Raw genomic sequence first — 25,610 nt, 5'->3', positions numbered from 1 at the left:
ACCTGTGCCACCCAAGAGACCTGTGCCACCCGGGAGACCTGGGCCCCAAGAGACCTGTGCCACCCAGGAGACCCGTGCCAGCCAGGAGACCTGTGCCAGCCGGGAGACCTGGGCCCCAAGAGACCTGTGCCAGCCGGGATACCTGGGTGCTGCCTCTGCAGTGGATGTTCTAGGAGCTCACAGTTTCCTAACTGCTTTATCAGGCACCCTGTGGTGCAGAGCTTTGCCCCAGGGGCCTACAGTGAATTCTAACTGCCCAACTAATGAGTCGCTGAGGATTTTCTAAAGAAAATAAAAATAATAATAATGATGATTATTTTTCGGAGACAAGGTCTCACTGTGTCATCCCGGCTGGATTGCAGTGGTCCCTGCAGCCTTGACCTCCTGGGCTCAAGTGATCCTCCCATCTCAGCCTCCCGTGTAGCTGGGACCACAGGTCCACCATGCCCAGCTAATTTTTTTATTTTCCGTAGAGATGGGGGTCTCACTATGTTTCCCAGGCTGGCCGTGAACTCCTGGACTCACGCTCGGCCGTTCCGGGGAGTCACTGTGCAGACTAAGGCTCGAAGTTTACGGAAAAGAAATCTCGCCTGCATCTGGATTTCTCTTTTTCCAGCTAAAAGTTACTAAAATCTAGTAGAACTAGTGTTCTGTGGAACGAGTTTTGCTCAAAGCCAATCCTTCCAAGTTGAATACGACGACGGCCTTTGAACCTCAAAAATACCCAACGCTCCAGCAGCTACCACCCCTGGAACTGCGGGCTGACTGCAGCGGACCGTTTGGTCTGACCTTTAGTGTTTTAGAAAAATGAAATCCATTTGACAGCACTTAACAACCGGGAGATTCCACAAGGTCTAGACTCTTTCTCTTGAACCTCAGGATCCTGGCCAGCCTGGGCCTCAGCTCTGCAGGGCGACCCTGCGGGCAGCACGTTCAGTTTGCCGCCACACCTGCCGCCGCCCTGCCCCGCAGGCCGACCCACCTTTGCTGCTGGTGTGCACAGAGACGGTGACGACCGCAGACCCGCGGGGTCGTGAAGCAAATGTGTCCTTCAGGCGCCAGCCCACCTTCCGCATTTTATTTTTAAGTAGCTCCGTGAATCCCCATCTGGCCTCGCGCCTACTCGGGGCCCTGTCAAGGCAAACGTTACATGGGATCGTGGAAACTGGTCTGTTCCCAGTTTCTAGCAGCCCAGACTAGTTCTTAGAAAGGCCGTGCGTGGTACAAATCCTTAACCCCCAGCAAGAAATGTTCACAGAACGCGGAGAATTGTGGCCACGGCTGTCTGAGAACAGTGTGGGAGGAAGGGAGCCCCGGGCAGCCTGTGACCCGGACGTGGTCTCCCCCAAGGGACGTGGACATCCCACTCAGGACCCGAGCCCTGCCCTGCTGTTCGTGCAGTGACGATGTCGACCCGTGGCAGGGCCGGGAGGCTCCCGGGAGTCGGGCGGACCTCCGCTGTGTATGTGGAGGGAAGGACCCGGCCGGGGAAGCCGAGGGTTCGGAAGGTTATGGTGGCGTCTGCAGTCTGCATTGCTGGAGTGCTGGAGCCCAGAAGGAATGCCGTCAGCCCTGAGTGGGAGGTGTGGGCCGCAGGGCGTGTGAGCTGGGGATTCCCGCCAGCTCTGTTCCCAGCACCTGGGAAGGTCACCAGCGTTGGATTCTGGTAAATTCTTCCTGGGTGTGGGGCTGAGTTCCCTCCCTGGGCCTGGCCTGGGAGGATGCCCTGGGATGGGCTCTCCCTCCGGTGGAGGCGGCGGCCAGCCTTGGTGGAGGAAGCATGGTTCCCCTCAGACATGATCTTGACAGTTGGTCAACATTTCCACCATGACCACATCGGTCAAACGCTCGCGTGGAACAGGCACGGCACAGGGCCCTGCGGCTCGGCCCCCCTTCCCCTGGGGTGTTGGCCTGAGACACAGGAGCCCTGTCGTGTTTACGGAACGGCACTAACCTTTCCTAAGAAGCCCCACCTGTGGCCTCGTGTCCCTTGGCCAGGGTGGAGGGACAGGGCGGTGCCCGCATTGCCCTTCTTGGCCTCTTACTGTGGGAGGCGTTGACGGCAGAGCCAGGGGGTCCTGGAGGCCGTGGGGGAGACTCGGAAACGGGGGAGTGGGAGGTGCCAGGGTGCACACAGCAAACCGGGGCTGAGCCCGGCCTGGGACACTGAGCCCAGCCTCTCCCCTGCGGTGTGACTGTGGGTCCAGGGTGTGTGTGCCGGGGCCCCCCAGCCAGTGCAGGAGAGGCCTTTGAGCTGCTTACCTGAGAAGGGGCCACTGGGAGCTGGGACCCCGGGCCTCCGTCGCGTGGGCCTGGGCTGCTCTGTGGGCCCGTTCGCATCTGGGTCCCCACGGTCCTGAAGACTCAGGGTGGCCCTGAGAAGGCTGGAACTTCACCCCACTTTTCAGATGAGAAAACTGCAACAGACGGCGTTTGCGTCGCTGTAGGGGGCGGGGGAAGCACACGGGGTCTCGGGTCGTGGCAGTAGGTTGAAGAGCAGCCTGTGAATCTGAGTAAGACCCAAGTAAGAGCGTGCGCCTAGGGCTGACTGGACCCAAATCCGTGGGTGGGCGCGCGAGTGTTCTGAGGCACTTGGTGAGGAAACGCGCCCTGAGACTGCGTCTGCTGGCCTTGTTTCCTGATTAAAAACTGGTGTCGTGCTCCCCAGGTGCTGGGCCAGCTGCCACCCTGCTCACCCTCACAGACAGCCACAGGCCCGCCTGACACCCCCAGCCTGCGTCCTGCTGTGCTCTGGAGCCTCTGCCCTGCTTCTCCGAGGGGCCGAACAGGGCTGGGCGGTGGTCAGGGGCCCAGCTCCAGGCTTGGTCTCAGGTGTCCTGGCTCCCCCAGCCCCAGGCTCCCACCACGTGCAGAGCAGAGCCCCCGGCACTGGGACAGGAACGGGGAGTTCGTGGAGCCAGGAGGCTCCTTCGACCCGGGCTGTTCACATGGAGACTGGACCTCCTGCCCCCGGCCCGGGCTCCCTCTCTGCCCAAGGCCAGGACAGTGCTTGCGTGTACTAAGCGTGGTTGCTCTACTGCCTGAATTAATGAATGAATGAACAAGCGAGTGGACGGGACCCAGGAGCCCTGGGCTGAGCCACCGACGCTGGCCCCTAAGGAAGTCACTCACTCTCTGGGCTCCGTGTGCCCATCTATAAGTGGGTGAGCGTATGACCTCCAGGTCTCCCTCGTCACGGGAGAGCCCCACGGATTCCAGGCCTGGGTGACAGCAGCAAGGGAGTCCCACTGAGCAGCAGCCAGGTCCCGTGGGGAGCCAGCACCCCCGAGAGCAGCTAACGGGGTCCCTGTTCCCCGCAGGGCATCTGCCTGCCCCTCGACTTAGGAACCCAGACCCAGGCCTCGTGCTGCTGGGAGGGCCCCTGACAACCCCAACGTCCACTGGGTCCTGGAGAAGCCAGGCTGGGAGTTGGGTGGACCCGGCGCTGGGCCATCCAGGGGTTCTTTACTCCACCCTGCTCCTTCACCCCACCCTGCTTTAGGGGCAGGCTCAAAGCAGCCTGTCCTGGGCCTGGGGCACTTACGCAGCATTAAATCCCCACGGTCAGCATCCAGCAGCCCCTCACTTTCTATGTAGAGAAACGGGGACAGCGAGGGGGCAGCTGCCGACCAGCGTCCACTGCGGGCGAGGTGGCCCAGCTGGGGCTCTGCGTTGGCTGTCACGGGCGGGGCACCCGAAGTTCCAGCAGCGTTCGCCTCTGCTCACTGGGCTGGGGGGTTTGCAGGGGGCAGAGGTTCATCTTCGCTGCGGCATCTGGGAAGGTTTTGTGGAGTTTGCCTTTGAGCCGGGCCTTGAAAATGACTTGGCACTTGAAGCTTCAACCAACAGACCTCAAAAGTACCGGGTGTGGGAACATGCTGTGCACACACAGAATGAGTTCCACAGTCCGTGTAGGGCTGGACACCGTGCGTCCAACGGCCTGTCTGCAGGCCTTGTCAGAGCCTTTATGACGCGCGTGTGGACGGGGAAGACCTGGCGGGGCGGGCGGGAGGAACTGCTGCCCAAACTCCAGCCTTCTCTGACCAATGACTTCTTGAGTGCTGAGAAGTTGAGGCCCGGCCGTCTGTAAGACACTCAGGAAATGCTAACAGCCGTCTGGAGACGTGAAGGGAAGGTTGTCCCAGGAGGGCGGAACAACATGCACAAAGACAGGAGTGTGGAGGGCCAGGAGACAAGCGTGGGAAGCAGCTGACAGCCGTGACGCCAGCTCGAGAGACGGGAAGCAGCTCAGTGGGAACTGAGGCCGAGCGGCGGGTCCTGCAGACCGGGGTGCCCTGCTGGGCGGGAGGAGGGGACATTGGAAAAGGGGCCAGGTCACCTGTTCCAGGCTTCAGAAAGGACCCACGGGCAGCCCCCAGAAAGCCCCCAGCCTCCCTCACGTCCCTTCCTGGGAGCTGGCGGGCAGCAGAAGCAGGTGTGAGGGGCAGCTGGTCCGACCTGACCCTGGCCTCCGGGCCCACACTGGGGGAAGTCCGCCTCGTTTGTGGAGGGGGCTCCTCTTGCACCAGGGCCTGCCCCTCCCCGTGTGTGGGCCCTCGCGGCCCACGCTCTGCCTGAATCTCTGGGCTCCAAGCAGGAGCGGCTTCTCGGGAGAATCCGTTTGGCTGGTGGCGTGGACCTGGGGTGGGCTGTAAATATTTAATAACCAGCTCCCCGGGCGGAATAAGCCTGATCTGCAGTTTGCCCGTTTCCGTGGTGTGAGAACTGCCCCCCGGGCTGATTTTGAGGTCACCGGCGTGAGGTTGGGAGCACACGGGGTGCTGCTGCTAGAGGGGACTTTGGCTCTCGGCTGCAAGAGACAGAAACCCCTAATCAGGAAGGGACGAGACCCTGGTGCCTGTCGCTTCTGAAAGGAATGTGTTTAACGTAAGCTGATGTCGTTTAATTTTTAATGATGATTGTGTTTCTTGACAGTGAGCAACACCCTTAGAAAGAGAACAGCGGGCTCTGGAGGGCCGGACCCGGCACGTCCCGCCTCCTCTGGCACCCAGAGGTTTTCTCGGTGACAAACCGTTTCCGTTTCTGTCCTGTTTTCGCAGACAAACGAGGGAGCAGGAGACGCCCCCTGACTTTTTTTATTTCTCTGACTACGAGAGGCACAACGCGGAGATTGCAGCCTTCCACCTGGACAGGTGAGCCCTTCCTCCGTCCGCGCTCCCGTGCGCTCAGACCCACCGGTGAGCCGGGCCATCCTGCGCTGGACACGGCAGGACGTCGTCGTCACCTTGGTCACCATCAGGCATCGCTGGTGCCTGCTCTCCCCCCACCCCGAGTGCTGCCCTGACCAGACCCGGTGTTCCTGTAGCCCACACAACACGTGGTAGGGAGACCCTTTCGTATCCCCCCTCACAGACGAGAAACTGGGGCAGTGAGAGGCGATTTGCCCAGATCCCCGTGCTCCTAACCGTCCCTCTGTCACGGAGGGAGAGGATGCCCTCAGGGTGCCTTAATCCGGATGGGCCCCTCCGGCACCCCCACCGTTAGGGCAGACGGGAGGTGCAGTAGCTGCTGTGCGGTCCGTAATAGAGGAAAAGGCAAGAGGGAAGGAGGCAGGGAGGGAAGCGGGAGTATTAAGTGCCGTGAATCTTAACACGGAGAGTCACAGACGTCTCCGGGAGACCAAAGCAGGCTTCCCGAGGAGGAGGAAGCCACGTTCGCAATGAGGGGGCCGGGAGGCCCCGCGGTCGCCTGTCTCCGCTGCCCCAGCCCAGCAGAAACTGAACCCACTGTGAGGGTCAGCTTGGCCCTGCTGCTGGGGAAGTGGGGGGTCCGTGTTCAGTACCCTCCAGGGGCAGTTCACGGGCCTGGCCCTGGGTCCAGAGGGGCCCCGTGGGTTGAGGGACCTTGCCCTGGTGCAGTGGAGGGAGGAGGCGCCACCCTCAGCCCCCTAGAACGTCCTTGCCTGCCCTGTGGGGCCCTGACACGTCCCAGCCCGGGGTGCGGCCCCAGAGCCGGCAGCACTGGCATTGCCCTGGACCAGTTGGAATGCAGAGTCCTGGGCTCCACCCAGACCTGGGACCAGAATCTGCATTTTCACAAGATCCCTAGTGACGCGGGCGCACGTTGGAATTTAAAGGGCTTTTTGGTTTTTTTTTTTTTTTTTTTTTTTGAGATGGAGTCTCGCTCTGTCGCCCAGGCTGGAGTGCAGTGGCCGGATCTCAGCTCACTGCAAGCTCCGCCTCCCGGGTTCACGCCATTCTCCCGCCTCAGCCTCCCGAGTAGCTGGGACTACAGGCGCCCGCCACCTCGCCCGGCTAGGTTTTTGTATTTTTTAGTAGAGACGGGGTTTCACCGTGTTAGCCAGGATGATCTCGATCTCCTGACCTCGCGATCCGCCCGTCTCGGCCTCCCAAAGTGCTGGGATTACAGGCGTGAGCCACCGCGCCCAGCCTAAAGGGCATTTTTAAGGATCAGAGTCTTCTGTGGTGACTACAGAAATCGCCAGAAGCCCGATTTTCAACCATTTCAGCTATCTAGAACAGCCTGAACCCATAAAAGGGCTTTTCTATGAAAAGAAAGACAGTGGCCGCCAAGCCAGGGAGGGTCACTCGTTAGGAAACAGCTCCCCTCAGATCCACCTGTTTACAAAGCAGGGCACAGAGCCCGGTGCCCAGGCAAGCCGTCTGACAGGTGGAGGGGCAGGTGCTCCACACAGAGGCATGGTCGGGCCCTGGGCCCCGGGTCGGCCCTGGCAGATGGCCCACGTTCCTCCACACCTGGTCATCTCGCCTCACAGGATAATCACCACGTCCTCCTCGCCCTGCGTTCTCCACTTAATTAAGCGAGTGGGAGCCTGCGGTGTGGTTCAGAGAGAGTTCCATTAAAAGTGGTGCCTTTAATTTAATTTCGTTTTAAATTTAGCCCTGGAATGAGGGCAGGCTTTAGCTATGTGGGCAGTTGGCGGTGTGTGCCCATCAGTGAGACGACGCCAGCCCCGGTCCCTCAGGGGCCTCTCCCACCCCCATCACCGCAGGGCCAGGCAGAGCCCCCGGGCCTAGGGCTGGGTTTATTCAGAGGCAGGGAGACAGAGGCAGGCTCAGCCACACAGAGCGCAGAGCCTCCCACACCCCTTTCTTGCCAGGATCCTGGACTTCCGCCGGGTTCCTCCCGTGGCCGGCAGAATGGTCAACATGACCAAGGAGATCCGGGACATCACACGGGACAAGAAGCTCTGGAGGACCTTCTTCATCTCTCCAGGTAGCCTGGCACGGGGGCCCACATTCATCTCTCCAGGTAGCCTGGCACGGGGGGCCCACATTCATCTCTCCAGGTAGCCTGGCACGGGGGCCCACATTCATCTCTCCAGGTAGCCTGGCACGGGGGCCCACATTCATCTCTCCAGGTAGCCTGGCACGGGGGGCCCACATTCATCTCACCAGGTAGCCTGGCATGGGGGCCCACATTCATCTCTCCAGGTAGCCTGGCACGGGGGCCCGCACCGAACCCACAGTGATGGGGCTTGAGTACCTCTAACTAAAAGAAACCACGTGCAGTGCCGTTCCCAACCCACCTCCCACGTAGGGTGCCCTGTGTCCCCTTCCACACCAGGTGCCGAACCACAGACAGCTTCAAGGTGGCACCATCACCATTTAACCGACGTCCTGCTGTGCACAGAGAGGCCGTTTCTTCTTCCATTTGTTTGTTTATTTTAACTGGTGAAACGATTCACTTTCGGGAGGTCCTAGCCTCTCCAGGGAGCCTTCTCCAGGTGGCCCAGCCAGCAGACCTCCCTGGGACCTCCCCACCCAGATTTAAACACACCCAGCAGAACCCCCGTCGTATAGCAACAGGGTGGGCGGCCTCCTCGGCCTCGGTGAAGCAGCTGGACTGTGAGCAGGGCTGGCCCCGGTCCTCAGTCCCTGGTGCCCTTGAGGGGATACAGGATGGCCTGAATGTCAGGTGGGAATAGATGTCTCTGTTGGTGCTGAGGTTTATAAAACCTTCAAGACTCTACGTGATAAGTACAGTGCACACACAAACACACTATTTTCTACTTAATTATCTACCCAGGTTGCTTTAACCCTGACATTTGGGCTGGGCATGGTGGCTCATGCCTGTAATCTCAGCATTCGGGGAAGCCAAGGGGGGAGGGTCACTTGATTTCAGGAGTTTGAGACCAGACTGGGCACCATGGCCAGACCCCTGTCTACAAGAAATAAATAAATTGGCAGCCGTGGTGGTGCTTGTCTGTGTTCACAGCTACTCAGGAGGCTGAGGCAGGAGGATTGCTTGAGCCCAGGAGTGGAGGCTGCTGTGGGTGGGGATGGCGCCAGTGCCCTCTAGCCTGGGCAAGAGAGTGAGACCCTGTCTCAAAAAAAAAAAAAAGAAAAGAAAGAAACTGGCATTAGCGACTCCGCCAAGGGCTCAGTCCTCCCCTCCGAGCGCCTCCCTGGTGCCAGGCCCCTGCTTCACAGCCTGTTCCCATTTCCGCTGCTCACCTGCCGAGCTCTGGGATGCTCCCCTGCCTGTCCTGAACTCGGTCCCCTGCGTTTCCATCTTGAAGGTCAAGAGTGGTCCCAGCGTTGGTGGGTACTGCAGAATGAAGGCGCCCAGTTGTCACCCCAGGAAACCCCGCAGAGCAAGGACCCCGCTCGGGAGGGGCCCTCCGGGTTGGAGGCTCTCGCTGTTGGGGGCCTCAGCCGCTCTCCTGGCCCGTCTGTTTAATTCATGCAGATAAAATCCAGTTAGGGCCCCTGATTAGCTGCGTCTTCGGATTTGCTGGCACATAAAACCTTGACCTGAAAGCTCATTTTCTGCAGATGTTTCAGATCGATGTGCGGACTCTGCACTTTCTCTTAACTGCATTCATGAATTTGTCAGAACCAGGCCTCTGAATCCATGATTTAATTAAGTTTCGTTCCGTCAGCCGGGGCTCACCGAGATCCTCGTTTGTTTTCTTCCTCTCAAAGCCCATTAATAAGAGAAAAATAGGACAGAAAGCTCCACAGAGGCAGGAAGAAGGGCTCCCTTCGCTGGCCCAGCGGTGCCTGGCCCCACACACCAGGAATCGGGGCAGAGGCAGAGCCTGAGTGTGGGGGTCTTTGAGGGCTCCCCGGTCCGCTGTGCCTGAGCCAGGCACACCCCAGTGATGAGGAACACATTGGCTCACAGATAGTTCAGTCCCTGTTTGGATGGCTTGAGCTGTCCGTCTTTTCTAAGGGGCTGAAACTCGTCTCCCCACCCTGGGAGTCCAGGGCTTCCTAAGCACGACTGAGCTCCGGCCGCTGTCAGCCGTTGGATGGACCCTGACTGCACCGTGCGGGCACCGCCTCCTGCCCCACCGTTCACAGGACTGACCAGCCTGCAGCCCGCCATGCACACCCTGGTGCCTGCTGAGGCTGGGCTCCACCCCGGTGATGCCTGGATGCCTGACTGCTTCTTATCCACGTCGTTCTACAATTTTTTATTGCAACTTTTACAGTGATGGATTCCAAAGGTTCTAAAGATTGACATTCTCCATCCTCAGGTGCCAGCACCCCGTGCAGCGATGGCGGGAATTCCTCCAGCTTAGGCTCGATTCTCTGCATTGCAGACCAGGCTGTCAGTTCAGGACCAACTGAAAGAGACGGTCACAGGGTCAGTTCAGGACCGACTGAAAGAGACCGTCACAGGGTCAGTTCAGGACCGACTGAAAGAGACGGTCACAGGGTCGCGCAGGGAGGGGTCAAAGAAACCCATTGATGCCGAGAACGTGCCCTGCCTGGCCCTGCTCCGAGCAGCATCTCCGGAACTCCTCACTTCGCTGTAAAACGAGCCTGTGGGGTCAGGTTGCTCCCTCCCCATTTTTAAGGTCTTACTGAGTGACTGGGCACAGAGGCTCACGCCTGTAATCCCAGCACTGGGAGGATCACTTGAGCCCAGGAGTTCCAGCTCAGCCTGGACAACAGAGCGAGACCTCATCTCTACAAAAATGAAAAAATCAGCCAGGTCTGGTGGCGTGCACCTGCGAGTCCAGCAACTCGAGAGGCTGAGGCAGGAGGATGGCTTGAGCCCAGGAGGTCAAGGCTGCAGTGAGCTGTGATTGCACACCACTGCTCTCCAGCCTGGGTGACAGAGTGAGATCCCGTCTCAAAAAAAAAAAAAAAAAAAGAAGACTGAGTTGATTATCAGACCGAGCAGGTGTATTAAGTCACTTCTACGTCCCATGTTGGCTGACGCTTGGAATCCCCAGGTTCTCAGCAGGCCAGGGACGGTGGTCACCGGAGCACCCCTGAGCTCTGCACTGCAAGTCGGCCGTCGACCACCATTGCTGCCATTGCTGGACTCCGTTCTCACATCTCCCTGGAGCCACCACTTTGATTACGCGTTCTGGCAGCTTCCCTGGCCACTCCTGGTTTCCGGATATTAGTTGCATTTTCCAGGGCAGCGCAAGTTTCTCCCCTAAAATCCCAAGATGTCTTCGGCCGCCAGAGGCCCCAACAGTTCGGTCTCCCTGCCCAGATAGACGAGTCCTTGAATCTCCCAGAGCAGCCGGGCCCAGCATTGCCGGGCGCCTCGGAACGCAGCCCCCAGGACCCCACTGCTGCCACCCACTCTGGCCACTCTGCCCTGTCAGTCCGATTTCTTCCAGAAGCCTCTATGAACACTTGGCTTTCTCTAAAGCAGCAGGGAGCGGCGCAGGAGCCAGCCTGGATTCCTCTTCCAGAGAACAAAATCTGTTCCGATTCGTTTGCTCCACTTTGCTTTGTGTATATCTCCCGACCGCGGATACCAGGTGACCTCAGAGGCTCTGCAGGAGCCCCGGGCACCTCAGAGGGCTGAGCCCACTACAGTCACCCCCTCGGCCTCCCGTGGCCTGAATGACCCTCCCATGGGGTCAGTCAGAAAAGGGAAAAACCCATCAGCCAGGGCAAGGTGAGAGAACGAGAGGCAGCCCGGACCAGTGCTTGGGGAAGGTGGGCTCTGGGAGGGGGAAGCAGGAGGGTGAGCCCTAAGCAGCCCCCTGCCCCACGTAGGGATTGTGGAGCTCAGGTTCGGAGAGGGCAGTTAGGATCCCAGCACCGCACAGCCGTGTAGGGGCCGGGCCGCAGTCAGAGCCTACCTCTCCTAAGCCCCAGACGCTCACAGAACTCCCTCCCCCACTTCTCATGTAAGTTACCATCTGCACATTGCACACATCCCAGAGGTGCACAGGTCGTCCACGCACAGCTTTGCGTTTCTGCAAGGTGAGCGCCCCCAGGACCAGGCCCAGGTGCCCTGAAGCTCCAGAAGCCACTCAACCCGACACAGCCTGGACAGAAGGGTTTGCCATCACTCGCTTCGCCTTTTTTCGTGCCACGGTGGCCTGGGCTTGGCAGAGTGATCATCGGGACTCTCTCCAGGGCTGTGTCCAGCTTAAACGCACATTGCAGGTGGCAGGTTTCCAGCTATGGACCCGCTTCGCGCAGCCAGAGCCGCTGCCCTAAATAACAGTGTCCGCTGGGCCCACAGCTGTCCGGGGTGGCAGGTGGCAGACGTCCGCCTTTCAAAACTCTCCTCCTGCCGGGCCAGCGCCCGACACAGTCAGAGAGAGGAATGGTCAGAGATGCTCCAGCCGCAGGGTGAAGGGGCCGTCTTGGTCCTTGTCAGGAGCCACACTGTTGCCCAGCTTGCTCTCCAGGAGGCCAACTGCGACGCCATTTTCGGGCAACTGGAGGAGGCAGGATCTCTCCTGGGTGTGTCCGGGACCCTGGCTTTCTCCCTGCTGTTTGTGTCTTTTATTATTCACTAAAATGGAAAAGGACTCACACTCCTTCCTCCCAGAAAGCCCAGCCCTCCAAGTGCAGGGCAGCCTTCGTTACTTGACAGGTGCCTTCCCGCGGCTTCCTTGTGTGATTCCCAGCCCGGGATGCAGGCGTTGCTGGGACCCCCACTTCCTGGGCGAGGGGCTGGGCACGGAGCAGGGAGGCACTCGCCCGAGGTCACACAGCTCAGGGCCCTTCTAACCCCACCCGGGAGGCCCCTTTAATACCCGACTTGGATCTGCAAAGAGGAATGGCCGGGGGCCCAAGAAATGCCTTTCTCTTTTAACCTGATACCATCTGAAACCGGCTTAGCCAAGGACGGCAGACGCATTTTAAGCCTCCAGCCAATGAGTGCTCAGATGAAGATTTTGCTTCTGAAATGGAGCTCCTGCCCCGGGGGGCTGCCTCGTCCGACTGTGGGCTGCTGATTAATCTGTATCAACACGCAACAGGATTGCAGCTGGTCTTTCTTTGATCGTTCTTACAGTAATTACCCAGCGTTGGCACCGGGGAGAGGGGGCGCGGGAAGGAGGGGGCAGGCAGGTGATCGGGGCGTTGGGGCCAGACCAGCCAGGACCTGCCGGGTGCGTGGGGTGTGGTGGGGACCAGGGCGGCCTGGGACTCACCCCATTTCCTCTCAGAACCTCAACTTATTCAGCTAAAAAAGGGCAGCCCATATGGGCCGCCCTCCTGTTCAGTCCTCTGGGAAGGGCCCTGCTGAACCTGTCTTCAGATCCCATGGGGAGCCTGCCCTGCAGCCTGGAGGCTCCAGGAACATCCCGAGGGACCCTTGGAATCACTCAGCCCGGCTGCCTGGCTCAAGGAGGGACCCCTTTGGCTGAGACGTCAGCCGGGTGCTCAAATGGCAGAAATGCTGGGACTGGGGGTGCTGTGAGTGAGGTTCATGGCTCTGGTCCCGACCAAACCACGTCCTCACCAGTTCTACAGCCCCAGACTTTCCAGCGTTTCTCCACACACAAATAAAGCATGAAAAACGATTCAGTCAGCAAATAAAGTCAGGAATAGCGCCGTCGGCTGGGCCTCCAGCATCAGAGCGGTGAACCCCCACTGCTAGCAGGCCTGGACGGCTCTTGCATTTTTCTCATTATTTTTTATTTATTAAGGTATATAATTCATGTACCACGAAATTTACCACTTGAAAGCGTACAGTTCCATGGCTTTTAGTATATTCACAATGGTGTGCCACCATCACCACCACCGTCTGAATCCAGAATTTTGGGGTCTTCCCAACCCCAAAAAGGATCCCCGTTCCTGTGAACAGACCGTCTCCGTTCTTCGCCCCGCAGCCCTCGGCGGCCAGTCCCTCCCCCAGTCTGTCTGGATTTGCCTGTTCCGGGCGTTCTGTATCAAGAGGGTCGTAGGACGTGTGGCCTCCTCTGTCTGGCCTCCTTTGTGGAGCACAGGGTCCTCGGGTTTCGTGAGGGCTTCATTCCTTCTCTCGTTTCATTTCGTTTCGTTTCATCGTGAGGATGGACCACGTTCACCTGCTGTCCACTCCTCTCTTGATGGACATTTGGGTCGATTCTCTCTTTTTCAGCCGTGGTGAGCAGTGCTGCTGTGAGCATTCGTGCCCGAGTTTTTGTGTGGAAATGTTTTTTCTGCTCTTAGGGGTTTACGTGGGCGGGGAGTTCCTGAGTCACACAGGGACGCTGTGTTGAATCCATCAGGGGCTGCAGACCATTTCCGCCATGGCTGCACCGTGTGCGCGCCCGCCCCCCCCCCAGCAGCACACAGAGGCGGCGGCTCCCCGTCCCAGCCATCCCAGCAGACAGGAGGTGGTGCCTCACTGTGGTTTTGATTTGCATCTCCCTGGTGACTCACGATGGCGCCCGTCTCTTCTCATGCTTGTCGACCATCGGCGTGGTCTTTGGAGAATCATCGGTTCAAGCCCTCCATCCGTGTATTAGTTGGCATTTCGTCTTTTTGTGATTGAGTGATGAGAGTCCTTCATCCCCCCTCGATGCTAGATCCTCAGATGTGTGGTTTGCAAACATTTCCTCCCATTCTGGGCATCTTCACTTCCTTGACAATACGAATGCATTTTTAAGCAACTAAACGTCGGCCCTAGGATGTCCATAGACCCACCCCTGATGTTCGAGGGGTCAGGCCGGGATCTGCCTCTGGGGAGCTGTGTGGCCTCGGGAAGTCGGCTCTGTGGGTTCACTTTTCCATACTGTGCGGTGGAGGTGTTTGCTGGGATTGATGGGGGAGCTGTGGGTGAGTCCTGCCCGTGAGAAGCACCAGGCAGAGCCCGGCCCGGCCTTGGGGGCCGTGAGACCACAGGTGAGGACGCCGCCCTGTGTGGCCCAGGTAACCTGCAGCCTGTCCCTCCCCAGCCAACAACATCTGCTTCTACGGCGAGTGCTCCTACTACTGCTCCACGGAGCATGCCCTGTGCGGGAAGCCGGACCAGATCGAGGGCTCGCTGGCAGCCTTCCTGCCCGACCTGTCCCTGGCCAAGAGGAAGACCTGGCGGAACCCTTGGCGGCGCTCCTACCACAAGCGCAAGAAGGCCGAGTGAGTGTGGGGCCGGGGGCTGGCTCCTGGCCACCCGGCAGCGGAGGGAGCTGGGCCTGGGCGGGCGTGGGACGGTCACAGGGGTGGCAGAGATGGGTGCAGAGCCTGCTGTGCGATGCTGGCCTGTGGGAGACGACCGCTTCCTGACGAGACAGTGACCAAGGGCTTCCTTACTCCAGTAATTCCATGCACTTCCCTGACCCGGGCCGGCCTGCCCACCAGGTCCCTCAAACTGGGGCCTCTCAGCGTTTGAGCTCTGCTCTCCCCGCTGCCCCTCTCCTCCCTCCTGCGGGAGAAACGGCCCCTGTTCTTTCTGCCCCGTGGTGTCCTCGTGAGTGTGGCGTCCAGGTCCTGTTTCTCCACAGAGACCCTGCAGAAAACACGGGGCCCAGAGCTGAAGGCAGCTCCAGGTGGGGTCACCCTGGGGCAGGGTAGAGCGAGCCCGTCCCCTCCCACACCCATGCTCCCACTGATGCAGCCTCAGCACTGCGGCCGAGGCAGGTCCATCTGCAGACGCCAGGGTCCCTGCCGCAGCGCTTCTCCTGTGCTCCTCGTGGCGCACCGGGCTCCCCGTCTGCACAGCAGAGCCCGGCCGGCTCACGCTGGCTCCCTGCAGGTGGGAGGTGGACCCTGACTACTGCGAGGAGGTGAAGCAGACACCGCCCTACGACAGCAGCCACCGCATCCTGGACGTCATGGACATGACAGTCTTCGACTTCCTCATGGGTACGTCCCGCAGGGGAATGGGGTCCCCGTGTCACCCGCCCTGCGAGGAGCGGACGCACCCAGGGCTCTGCAGGGCACTGTCCGTGGTGCGGCCCAGCCGCGGTCCCGTGGCCTGGGGAGGGCCCAGATTGCTTAGCAGTCACGCTGGGAGGAGGAGACGCCGCTCTGCAGGGCACAGAGGCCTCTGAGCTACAGGGCCCGGCTTCCCACAGGCTGTGATGGTTTCTGCTTCTTTCCACAGGAAACATGGACCGTCACCACTACGAGACGTTTGAGAAGTTTGGGAACGAAACGTTCATCATCCACTTAGACAATGGAAGAGGGTGAGCCTGTCCTTGCCCTGCACACCCGGGAAAGGGCAGCCGCCTCCAGGCCCAGCTACCTGCAGCCCAGCCGAGACCCCGGGAAGTGGGGAGCAGACCCTCCAGTGGAGGGATGAGAAAGCCACAAGGCCCATCTTGGAGCCAGATGCAGGGGGTAGCCCCGGGCCCCAACCAGGACGGAGGGCCACCCCAGGAGCGGGACCTCCGAGGCACAGGAACGCTGCAAACCAAGTCCTAGCAGACCTGGTGTTACCCGGGAAACAGGCTGGGAGAGGCTGCTGGTAGGAAGAGCAGGCCCGTGCCGAATAGACGGCCTGTGCGTCCCCCTGCGGCTGCTGCTGGCCTGCCACGGGCGGTCTTGGGCGGCACGATGAGACCCTGGTGACCAGGGAGGGTGACCCCTAATAAACAAAGCACGAGGCGAGTAATTTGGGCAGGAGGACGTCCATTCCCAGGCTCGGAGGTCTCAGAGATGGGCCTTAGGCTTGTGTATGTGGCTGTAAAGACGGCTCCACGGCTAAGCTGTGGGCTGACGCTCCCTGGAGCCATCTCAACTCGGCTGCCCAGGACCCTTCCCCAGGCCAGAGGCCAGGACCCCACATACAGGGCTGGGGACAGGCGGGGGTGGACCCATTGCCTGGGGTGCTGGAGACCTGCGGGGTGGACCCACCGCCTGGGGTGCTGGAGACCTGCGGGGTGGACCCACCGCCTGGGGTGCTGGAGACGGGCGGGGTGGACCCACCTCCTGGGGTGCTGGAGACGGGCGGGGTGGACCCACCGCCTGGGGTGCTGGAGATGGGGGGGCGGGGGTGGACCCACCGCCTGGGGTGCTGGAGACGGGGGGCGGGGGTGGACCCACCGCCTGGGGTGCTGGAGACGGGGGGCAGGGGTGGACCCACTGCCTGGGGTGCTGGAGATGGGTGGGGTGGACCCACTGCCTGGGGTGCTGGAGACGGGCGGGGTGGACCCACCTCCTGGGGTGCTGGAGACGGGCGGGGTGGACCCACCGCCTGGGGTGCTGGAGACGGGGGGCAGGGGTGGACCCACTGCCTGGGGTGCTGGAGACCAACGGGGTGGACCCACCTCCTGGGGTGCTGGAGACGGGTGGGGTGGATCCACTGCCTGGGGTGTTGGGGACAGCCAGGGTGGACCCCTGTCCCGGCTCCCAGCCTGGCAGCCTGTTAGGAGCCTTGTACAGAGGCCCTTGACAATTCTGCTTTTGTTCTGGAAGGTTTGGGAAGTATTCGCATGACGAACTGTCCATCCTGGTGCCGCTACAGCAATGCTGCAGGTACAGCCCCTGCCGGAGCTGGCTCCAGCTCCACCCTCCTCCCCCTTACACAGGAGATAGAGGAGGCCACGGCCGTCCCCGCTCCGCCCCAGCCATCACACTGGGAGAGGAAAGAAAGGCCCTGAATTCAACCACAGCCCCGAATCCAACCCACACCCTCACCGTGCTGCCTGGAGGCGCAGACCTCACCTGCTCACCCCCACAGGCCCATCCAGCGCGCGCCCTCTCGGGCCTCCACTCTGTGTCCATCCTGCCACCCCAGTTACAGAGAGAACTCGAGGCCAGGGCAGACTCTGACCGAGACACAGAGACCCTGCTCCCCGGCGTGGCTGCCGGACTCTGCCATTGCCACTGCCACCTTCTACGGGGGTTCAGACCCCCTTTCCCCCCCCCCCCATGGCTGGGGACGCCGCCTATAGGGCAAACGCTTTGTCCTTCTCTAACGAGGCATCAGAGCACCCGTGTTGGGCAAATGTGCCGAGTTGGGGTCAGTGTCCTGGGTGAGCGGGCCGTCCTCCTCACTCCCCATCCTCCTGCCGGACCCCTCTGGGAAGTACGTCAGCCACCGCATCTTGCAAGGGCACCCTCATCCCTTGTGCAGATGAGAGGCTGCAGATCGCCCTGGAGCAGATCACACAGCCCAGTGACTGACGAGGCGTCAGATCGCAGGCCCCTCTCTCGCGGTCTCTCTCATCTCTGCTGTCTCTGTCTGTCTCAGTCTGCCTGTCTCTGTGTCTCTTTCTGTCTGTCTCTCTGTCTCTGTCTCTCTCCCTGCTTTCTCTCTCTGTCTCTTTCTCTCTCTGTCTCTCTTTCTCTGTGTATGTCTCTTTCTCTCTCTCTCCGTCTCTGTCCCCCTCTTTCTCTCTCTGTCTCTTCCCACTCACTCTCTGGCTCTCCCTCTCACTGTCTCTCGCTGTCCCATGGCCAGGCCTCTCCCCTGTCCCGTGCCAGGCCTGACGCCCCTCTCCTCCCCAGGATCCGGAAGTCCACCTACCTGCGTCTGCAGCTCCTGGCCAAGGAGGAGTACAAGCTGAGCCTGCTGATGGCCGAGTCTCTGCGGGGGGACCAGGTGGCACCTGTGCTGTACCAGCCGCACCTGGAGGCCCTGGACCGGCGGCTCCGTGTCGTGCTGCAGGCCGTCCGGGACTGCGTGGAGAGGGACGGGCTCCGCAGCGTGGTGGAGGACGACCTGGACACTGAGCACAGAGCTGCCTCGGCGAGGTAGTGTCCACCGGCCGCCGCGCTGCCCGGGACGGAGCCAGAGGGGCCGGGCCTCCCAAAAAGTGCACGTGCCCGCGCCCGTCGTGAATTCAGTGAATTCAGAGGCAGGACGAGATCAGCGGAGTCGGGAGCTGCTGCCTCGGGAGGCGAGGTTCCCCAGGTCTAATGGGACACATTTTGTCAGTGTTCGACCAGAAAAGGTTGGGAAGGAGGCGCTGTCTGTGCTCACGGACAGAGGCGGCCGGCGCCCGAGGCATTCCATCCTTTCTGTAGGGAAAGGAGCCTTTATTTACTATTTTGTATTTATATATGATGAATAAGTATATAAACAGAAACGTGTACACAGACTCCGATCACCTACCAAACCAAACACGAGGGCCGCCCTCCCCGGTTCTGGGGGCCCCTCAAGGCCACGTTCAACCCTCAAGTGCTCTCACACTCGGGACCTGTTTCAAGTCAAAACTCTTTCTCCTTCCTGGGGCCTCGGCTCCTGGAGGGCTGGAGGGTCTCGTCTGAGGATGGGAGGAGGCTCTCGCTGGACGTCTGGCCTGTGCGCTGGTGGACGGATGCCCACGTGGTTTTGGAGGACCTGATGACCAGGCGTCCTGCGAGCCCGCCCGCTGGCCCACTGTGCCCATCTGGGACTTGGCTGCGGACGGTTGGTGCAAGTGTGTCCTGCAGGGCTGGCTGTGCACAGCTGTGGGTTGACCTTTGCAGAGCTGTGTGGAATCGTTTGCAATGTGATAAAAGTGCAATAAAGGTACAGCAGATGTGTGTCGGCCTCACGGGGCGGGTCCCTCACACCCTGGTGTGTGGCTGCCTATCCATCCCCTCTCCAAAAAGCCAGTCCTGGAACCAGGCACGGCCGAGAGTCGGCATTCAAGGTGGCCTGGACCCGAGGCCTGCTGGAGCGGGAGGGGGCTGCCTGCCAAGCGCTGGTGCAAACAGGCCAGGTGAGGCCCCGCCTCCAAGACAGGGTGGTCGGTCCTGGACTGCTCTCAGAGGATGGGGCCGCCACCCAAAGCCACAGCGGCCCCGAGGGTGCCCCGTGTCGATAGCCCTGGCAAGGTGCGGCTCCTGGTGTTCCAGCAGGACTGGGCAGCCATGGCTGGGCACGGCGGGGCAGCTGCTCCGGGGCTGTGGTGAGCGAGGGGTGACGTGAATGGTGCCAGCCCCTTCCCACTGCAGGCCTCTGGCCTGGGAGTCCCTGGGAGGCCCCTGGGGAGACTCTGGGCTCCTTCCAACAAGCCCCAGGAAGGCCCAGCCCCGGAGGGAGCAAGGAGAGCTTGTGGGCCAAGGGCGCCGAGAGTCCCGGAGGTGAGAGTGTGGGAGTCACAGCTCCTGGGGAAAGCCCCGCTCCTGAGCCGTTTCCTCACGGTCACTCCCGAGCCACTTCCTCGGGGCCACTCCTCACCCTGTGGCCACCGTTCTCTGTGCTGCACGCCCACCAAGCCACCAACTTCAATCGTTACTCGTCTCTGAAGCAAAACCGCAAGGTTGGTTTTATTTTTCTGGTTTTACAGATGGAGAAACGAAGGCTCAGAGAGAGAAAGTCTCCCAGTCCCTACATCAATTTAGGTTCCTGGAACAGCCCACCCAGTGCTTGAAGCCCCATGAGCTGGGAAGAGGTACAGAGGCCCCACCTGGACCCCCGAGTGCCCCGGGGCTGAGTTGAGGGTGGGGCAGGCTTCCCCGATGGCCAGACTCACAGACGACTGCAGACTCCTCAAAGGAAACAAGCAGATGACGTGAGGAAGCCCTCCAGCAGGTTCCCCGGCCTCCCTGCCTCAGTGCAGGGCCCAGCCCTCCCTGGGGCTCAGCCTTCCTTCCATAACTGTCCCACACGTTCCATAACTGGCCCCGGCTTCACAGCTGCACTTGCCACACACTCAGCTCTGGCCTCTCGCCGTTTTCTCCCAGCCGAGGGACTCAGCCAACCCTCGCCTCTTCTTCTCCCTGCCCTGAGGACCCCCAGAAGCTGAGAGGAGTAAAGTGGGGGCTGTAGAGATGGGGCTGGGCTCCCGGGTCAGAGTCTCCCCTGCTGGCGCTGTGTGAGGGGCAGAGGCAGGAGCCACCATCCTGGCTGCCACCTGCCCAGGGTCACATGGCCCAGGAGCCCCAAGAAATCAGCTGTGGGGCCGGTCACTGTGGCCCCCTCTTCTAAGAGTCTCTGCATACACTCACCTGTCCATTCCACAACATCCCTGACACCCATTGAAGCTGTGCCAGGCTGGGTGCAGCATGGCCTGAGAGACTCAACTCTGTCCTCATCACCTTCGCCTTGCAGAGCAGTGGGAGATACACAGTAAATGCACTGACGGGTCACAAACTTGACCCTGCACACAGCAAGGAAGGCAGTGAGGGCAGAGGATGAGCCGGGCAGACACTGCGTGTGGGGCAGCCAGGGAGGCGCTGTGGCCCCATCAGTCAGTGGCTGGAGGTGGCCCCACCACGTCTCTGCTTGAGACTGAACCACAAGAGGGTTTGGGTGGCCCCAGTCCAATCTGACGAGGGCCCTTATGAGGAGAGGAGACCAGGACACACCCAGAGGGATGGCCCCGTGAGGACATGGAGAGGATGACATCCATGAGCTACGGAGAGGCCTGGAGGAACCAGCCCTGCCACGCAGGGACCTCGGACTCCAGCCTCCGGGACCATCTGTGGTTGAAGCTGCCCCGTCCATGGTGCTGTCACAGCGTCCTGAGTGGAGTCACGCAGCCTCCAGGAGGGGCTTCAAGGGGCCTGAAGGAGGGAGGCAGTGATGCCAGGAGCAGGGCCAGGGGCACGGGTGGAGAAACACAGCAGCCGTGCCCACCCTGCCATGTGGGGCTGGCCCAGAAATGCCAGTGTTGGGACCCACGACCATGATAGAATTTAGTGTTTAAACAGACATGCCCCAGAGTCTGGACTGATAGAGGGGAGTGCTCCGTGCAGAAGCAGCTGTCGCCGTCATCCGGCCACCACCGCCAGTGTAGCAACCGCAGGGGAGGGAAGGTGCGCAGATTCCAGGGCCCAGGAGACACCAGCAGGACCTGCTACGGGACTGGAGGCGGGGAGAAGAGAAGGAGAAAGTGTGACCTCCAGGACCTGACTTCAGTCAGGGCACGGGGCACCCTTCACTGTGGGGTGTTGGGGGAAGACCCAGAGGGGCAGAGGAGAGGCGTGCGGAGTCCCCACAGGCACCAGATGACAGCGGGGCTGGGTATAAAACATGGTGCTGCCAGCACGGAGCCAGAACACTGAGGAGGGCGGCACGAGGCCCATGACAGCTCATGCACAGCTGGAGTCTGGGTAAGTGGAGGGACAGCAAGGGTGGAGCTGATGGTCCAGACAGAGCGGACGGCCCTTTCTGTCCACTATGGAAAGACACACAAAAACCATCACACGTGTGAGCGCCTTTGGCATGAGAGACACAAAACCACAGGGAAACACGTGGTGTGGAGACTGTGCTGAGAGCAGAGATGTGGAGACAGCAGAGACGAGGAGATAGCAGAGAGTGGACGAACGAGGAGGGCTGGGGACAGCATGAGGTCCAGGGAACAGGCGGGGCTCTCATGCACCAGCATGGGTGGAGAAATGAAACAGGATGAAGCCTCAACAGAAGGAACAGGAGACGAGACTGAGGAAGGTACCAGAGAGCAGCGAGGGAGACCAGTGGCTGGAAAATGAGAAAACAAATCCACTGAGGCCCCGGCAGCAGCCCCAGTGCTGACCAGCAGGGGGCACACGGCAGAGAAGAGGAAGCGGCAGCAGCCCCAGTGCTGACCAGCAGGGGGCACACGGCAGAGATGTGGAAGCCGCAGCAGCCCCAGTGCTGACCAGCAGGGGGCACACCGCGGAGGCGTGGAAGCCACAGCAGCCCCAGTGCTGACCAGCAGGGGGCACACGGCGGAGGCGTGGAAGCCACGGCAGCCCCAGTGCTGACCAGCAGGGGGCCCACGGCAGAGAAGAGGAAGTCACAGCAGCCCCAGTGCTGACCAGCAGGGGGCACACGGCGGAGGCGTGGAAGCCACAGCAGCCCCAGTGCTGACCAGCAGGGGGCACACCGCAGAGAAGAGGAAGCGGCAGCAGCCCCAGTGCTGACCAGCAGGGGGCACACCGCAGAGAAGAGGAAGCGGCAGCAGCCCCAGTGCTGACCAGCAGGGGGCACATCGCAGAGAAGAGGAAGCGGCAGCAGCCCCAGTGCTGACCAGCAGGGGGCACACCGCAGAGAAGAGGAAGCGGCAGCAGCCCCAGTGCTGACCAGGGGGCCCAGGGCGGAGGCGTGGAAGCCACAGCAGCCCCAGTGCTGACCAGCAGGGGGCACACGGCAGAGAAGAGGAAGCGGCAGCAGCCCCAGTGCTGACCAGCAGGGGGCACACTGCGGAGGCGTGGAAGCCACGGCAGCCCCAGTGCTGACCAGCAGGGGGCACACGGCGGAGACGTGGAAGCCGCAGCAGTGTCAGTGCTGACCAGCAGGGGGCACACGGCGGAGGCGTGGAAGCCACAGCAGCCCCAGTGCTGACCAGCAGGGGGCACACCGCAGAGAAGAGGAAGCGGCAGCAGCCCCAGTGCTCACCAGCAGGGGGCACACCGCAGAGAAGAGGAAGCGGCAGCAGCCCCAGTGCTGACCAGGGGGCCCAGGGCGGAGGCGTGGAAGCCACAGCAGCCCCAGTGCTGACCAGCAGGGGGCACACCGCGGAGGCGTGGAAGCCACGGCAGCCCCAGTGCTGACCAGCAGGGGGCACACCGCAGAGAAGAGGAAGTGAGGAAACGGAAAGAGAGGGTTGACCTGAGCTGAAGGACATGAACTTCCAGATGAAATAGCCCCAGGGCTGGGCATGGTGGCTCAGGCCTCTAATCCCAGCACTTTGGGAGGCTGAGGCAGGAGGATTCCTTGAGTCCAGGAGTTCGAGACCAGCCTGGGCAACCCAGTGAGACTCCCCCATCTGTACAAAAAAATACAAAAATTAGCCAGACACAGTGGCTCACACCTGTAATCCCAGCTGCCCCAGAGGCTAAAGCAGGAGGATCACTTGAGTGCAGGAGGTCGAGGCTGCTGTGAGCTACGATTGCACCACCGCACTCCAGTCTGGGCGACAGAGTGAGACTGTGTCTCAAAAAAAGAAAAAGAAAAAACGAATAATTAAAAGTAAATAAATAATCCCGGTTTCTAACAGAATAAAAGGAAGGTCAGCAGAAAGGCCAGGACGGCCCGAAGGAACTTCAGTGCTCTGGCGTGGGAGGTTCCCGGGTGAGGAGAGCCTAGTTCCAGCTCCGGAACTGGAGCACTTCTGCCTCCCCCACGAGAGAGCTGGGGCTGCAAGGTGGAGCCATCACTTCTGGACACCAGGCCAATGGACCTCCCTGCAGAAGCACAGAGGTGAGGGCATGAAGTCACATTCCACACACAGGATCTAGACACGGCGTGGCCCACGTACCGGAAACCAGGATGTGCGTCAGGGAGGAGGAGGAATGGGGCACAGTAGGGGGACAGAGGCCCCGGGTCGCTGACGAGAGGACCCCCCAGGGGAATATGGAGACAGGAGCAAGAGGACCCTGCAGAGAGGGGTGGGCGCCCACCCAGAAAAACAAGCCAGGGGAAGAGGTGAGGCTCCTGGTACGGCCAGGACACCATGGCTCAGCCATGAGTGCGGCCACAGACGCATCATAACAGGAGCACCCAACGTCGTTTTTCCATAAAGAAGAAGGCGATATCACCATATTGGGGAAGGGAGTGTTTGAGTGGGGAGATGTTGAGCTGCGTCATAAGCCTGTTATTTGGAAACACGGAGGTAAATACAAAAATCAAACACACCCAGCAAAACGAAGAAGGTGATTTTCTCTGGGTCCTTGCCAGGGGCAGGAGGGGCAGGGCCTGCTGCGTTTCATGATTGCGGTGCCATTTCAGACTTTTTAAACACTATCCACTGGCGTGGTGCTATTTCAGACTTTTTAAGCACTATTCACTGGTTTGGTACAAGGTCAGAATGCAGTTTGACACCCACCGGCGGGTCAGAGCTGACGGCCTCCCGGGGAGGGGTCAGCTCGGCCCCACGGCAGCCCTGGTGCACGCCCATAGTGAGGCCTGAGTTCATCTTACCTGCTTTGCTCCTCAGTTACTCAGGGATAGGAATCGTGGCCCTGTGTGCCCACGTCACAGCTGTGTAAACCAGGGCTCAGACGGTGGGACGACTTTCTGGAGCTCAGTACGGGCAGTGCCTGCATGTGGATCCTGCCCTGACGGTCCTCCTCTTCCCACCTACCCACAACACCCATGCCACACACAGAGCCACCCACCCGCAGAATCAGGTGGTACAGAGAGGGGACGGGGGCACAAGACTGAGGAACTAAATGAAGAAAAAGGGCTTTCAATTAAGTTCTTTCCCTTGGTGCGGGCTGCTTCCCACGGAGTACTAAGCTGCCGCTTTGTCCGCTAGTAGGACAGTGTCTTGCCAGAGGGGCCAACATGAAGCGTGGGGGTTGAAATTCAAACATGATTTTTTACAAACCAGGGGAAAACCTGGGATTTTACTCCATAGAATTGAGGGTCAGAAAGGGGGTGGCTCACAAGGGGGCTTCTGCCTGGTGCTGGGATCCCCACCCCTGAGCCCTTGGGGCCGTGCACCTGGCAGAGAGCACGGGGCTGAAGGTGGGCACCACTTTTCTCTCAATTAAAGTAAATGAATGAAGAAATAAATAAATACATGAATGGGGGCTCGTGTGTGGCCCGGCCCTCGGGGGCCACAGGACAACACCTGAAGAATATGCTGCCGGGGAATGTGGGTGGTGGGCACAGCCCAGCCCAGCTGCAGAAGCCTGCTCTGAGCACAGAGGACATTACCCACCCCAGCCCACAGCCCACAGCCCAGCCCAGATGCAGAAGCCTGCTCTGAGCACAGAGGACATTACCCACCCCGACCCACAGCCCACAACCCAGCCCAGCTGCAGAAGCCTGCTCTGAGCACAGAGGACACCACCCACCCCGGCCCACAGCCCACAGCCCAGCCCAGCTGCAGAAGCCTGCTCTGAGCACAGAGGACACCACCCACCCCAGCCCACAGCCCACAGCCCACAGCCCAGCCCAGCTGCAAAAGCCGTTCTGGACACACAGAGGACACCACCCACCCCAGCCCACAGCCCAGTCTGGTTGCAGAAGCCTGCTCTGGACACAGAGGCCACTGCCTGGCCTGAGGCCACATCACGGAAGGGCAGGGTTCTCGGCCTTCCCAGGGAGCTCCCTGGAGGCACTGCACCATCCTCACCTGGGAGTGAGTTCCATATGCAGATTCCTGGGCCAGGCCCCCAAGCCCAAATGCAGAGGTCGAGGGCAGAGGCCTTCAGCTGGCTACCCAGGGGGCCTGGACATAGGGGCTCCCAGGCTGTCCTTTTGGGACTCACTGTTCAGTCCTTCCCCACCCGCTGAGGGGTCCTCCCCGGAGTAGCCCCTGACTGCACAGACACCCTCGGCACACCTGGCCCGCAGACAGTCCGTTCCACAGAACCCCCACGCCACTGTCCCCCAGGAGGGCCTTCACCAGGGCAGATGAAGAGAGAAGGCTCCAGAAGCCTCTGCCTGCCCAGGTGGGCCTGAGAGGGGTGAGGAAGATGGATCGGCCCAGACCAAGCTGTTGTCTGAGGAGCAGAGTTCCAGCTCCCAGTGTATGGAGGATGCGAACATCTTCCTGTGCACAGAGGGCTCTGCTGACCCTTTCAGTGGGCGGGAGGGAAGGTCGCCGGCATTTGGAAGAAGTGGCTTGTGGCTGGCCGCCTGCTGGGAGGGCGTCC

The 25,610-nt window shown here is 60.7% G+C and overlaps 2 protein-coding genes across 2 annotated transcripts in view; both read left to right on the top strand.

Annotated features, from left to right (window-relative positions):
• FAM20C (FAM20C golgi associated secretory pathway kinase) overlaps positions 1-18,617 on the top strand; it is a 67,049-nt gene extending 48,432 nt beyond the window's left edge. Inside the window, exons 4-10 of the mRNA XM_073012894.1 lie at positions 5,061-5,153; positions 7,103-7,218; positions 14,102-14,282; positions 14,899-15,008; positions 15,250-15,331; positions 16,563-16,622; positions 17,598-18,617. Of these exons, the coding sequence (XP_072868995.1) occupies positions 5,061-5,153; positions 7,103-7,218; positions 14,102-14,282; positions 14,899-15,008; positions 15,250-15,331; positions 16,563-16,622; positions 17,598-17,847 (892 nt within the window). The 3' untranslated portion in view covers positions 17,848-18,617. The remainder of the gene's footprint in view (positions 1-5,060; positions 5,154-7,102; positions 7,219-14,101; positions 14,283-14,898; positions 15,009-15,249; positions 15,332-16,562; positions 16,623-17,597) is intronic.
• Positions 18,618-18,848: 231 nt separating this feature from the next.
• LOC140710600 (uncharacterized) lies at positions 18,849-24,561 on the top strand. The gene is given in 5 exon segments (XM_073012630.1): positions 18,849-18,985; positions 19,092-19,160; positions 21,789-22,093; positions 22,096-22,172; positions 22,386-24,561. Coding segments are annotated over 5 exon segments (759 nt in total). The 3' UTR covers positions 22,557-24,561.
• The last annotated feature ends 1,049 nt before the right edge of the window (positions 24,562-25,610 follow it).

Source organism: Chlorocebus sabaeus, chromosome 28, assembly GCF_047675955.1.
Source record: "Chlorocebus sabaeus isolate Y175 chromosome 28, mChlSab1.0.hap1, whole genome shotgun sequence".
Taxonomy (NCBI): Eukaryota; Metazoa; Chordata; class Mammalia; order Primates; family Cercopithecidae; genus Chlorocebus; species Chlorocebus sabaeus.
Note: the sequence above shows the minus strand (reverse complement) of the source record. Positions and strands in the feature narration are given on the sequence as shown.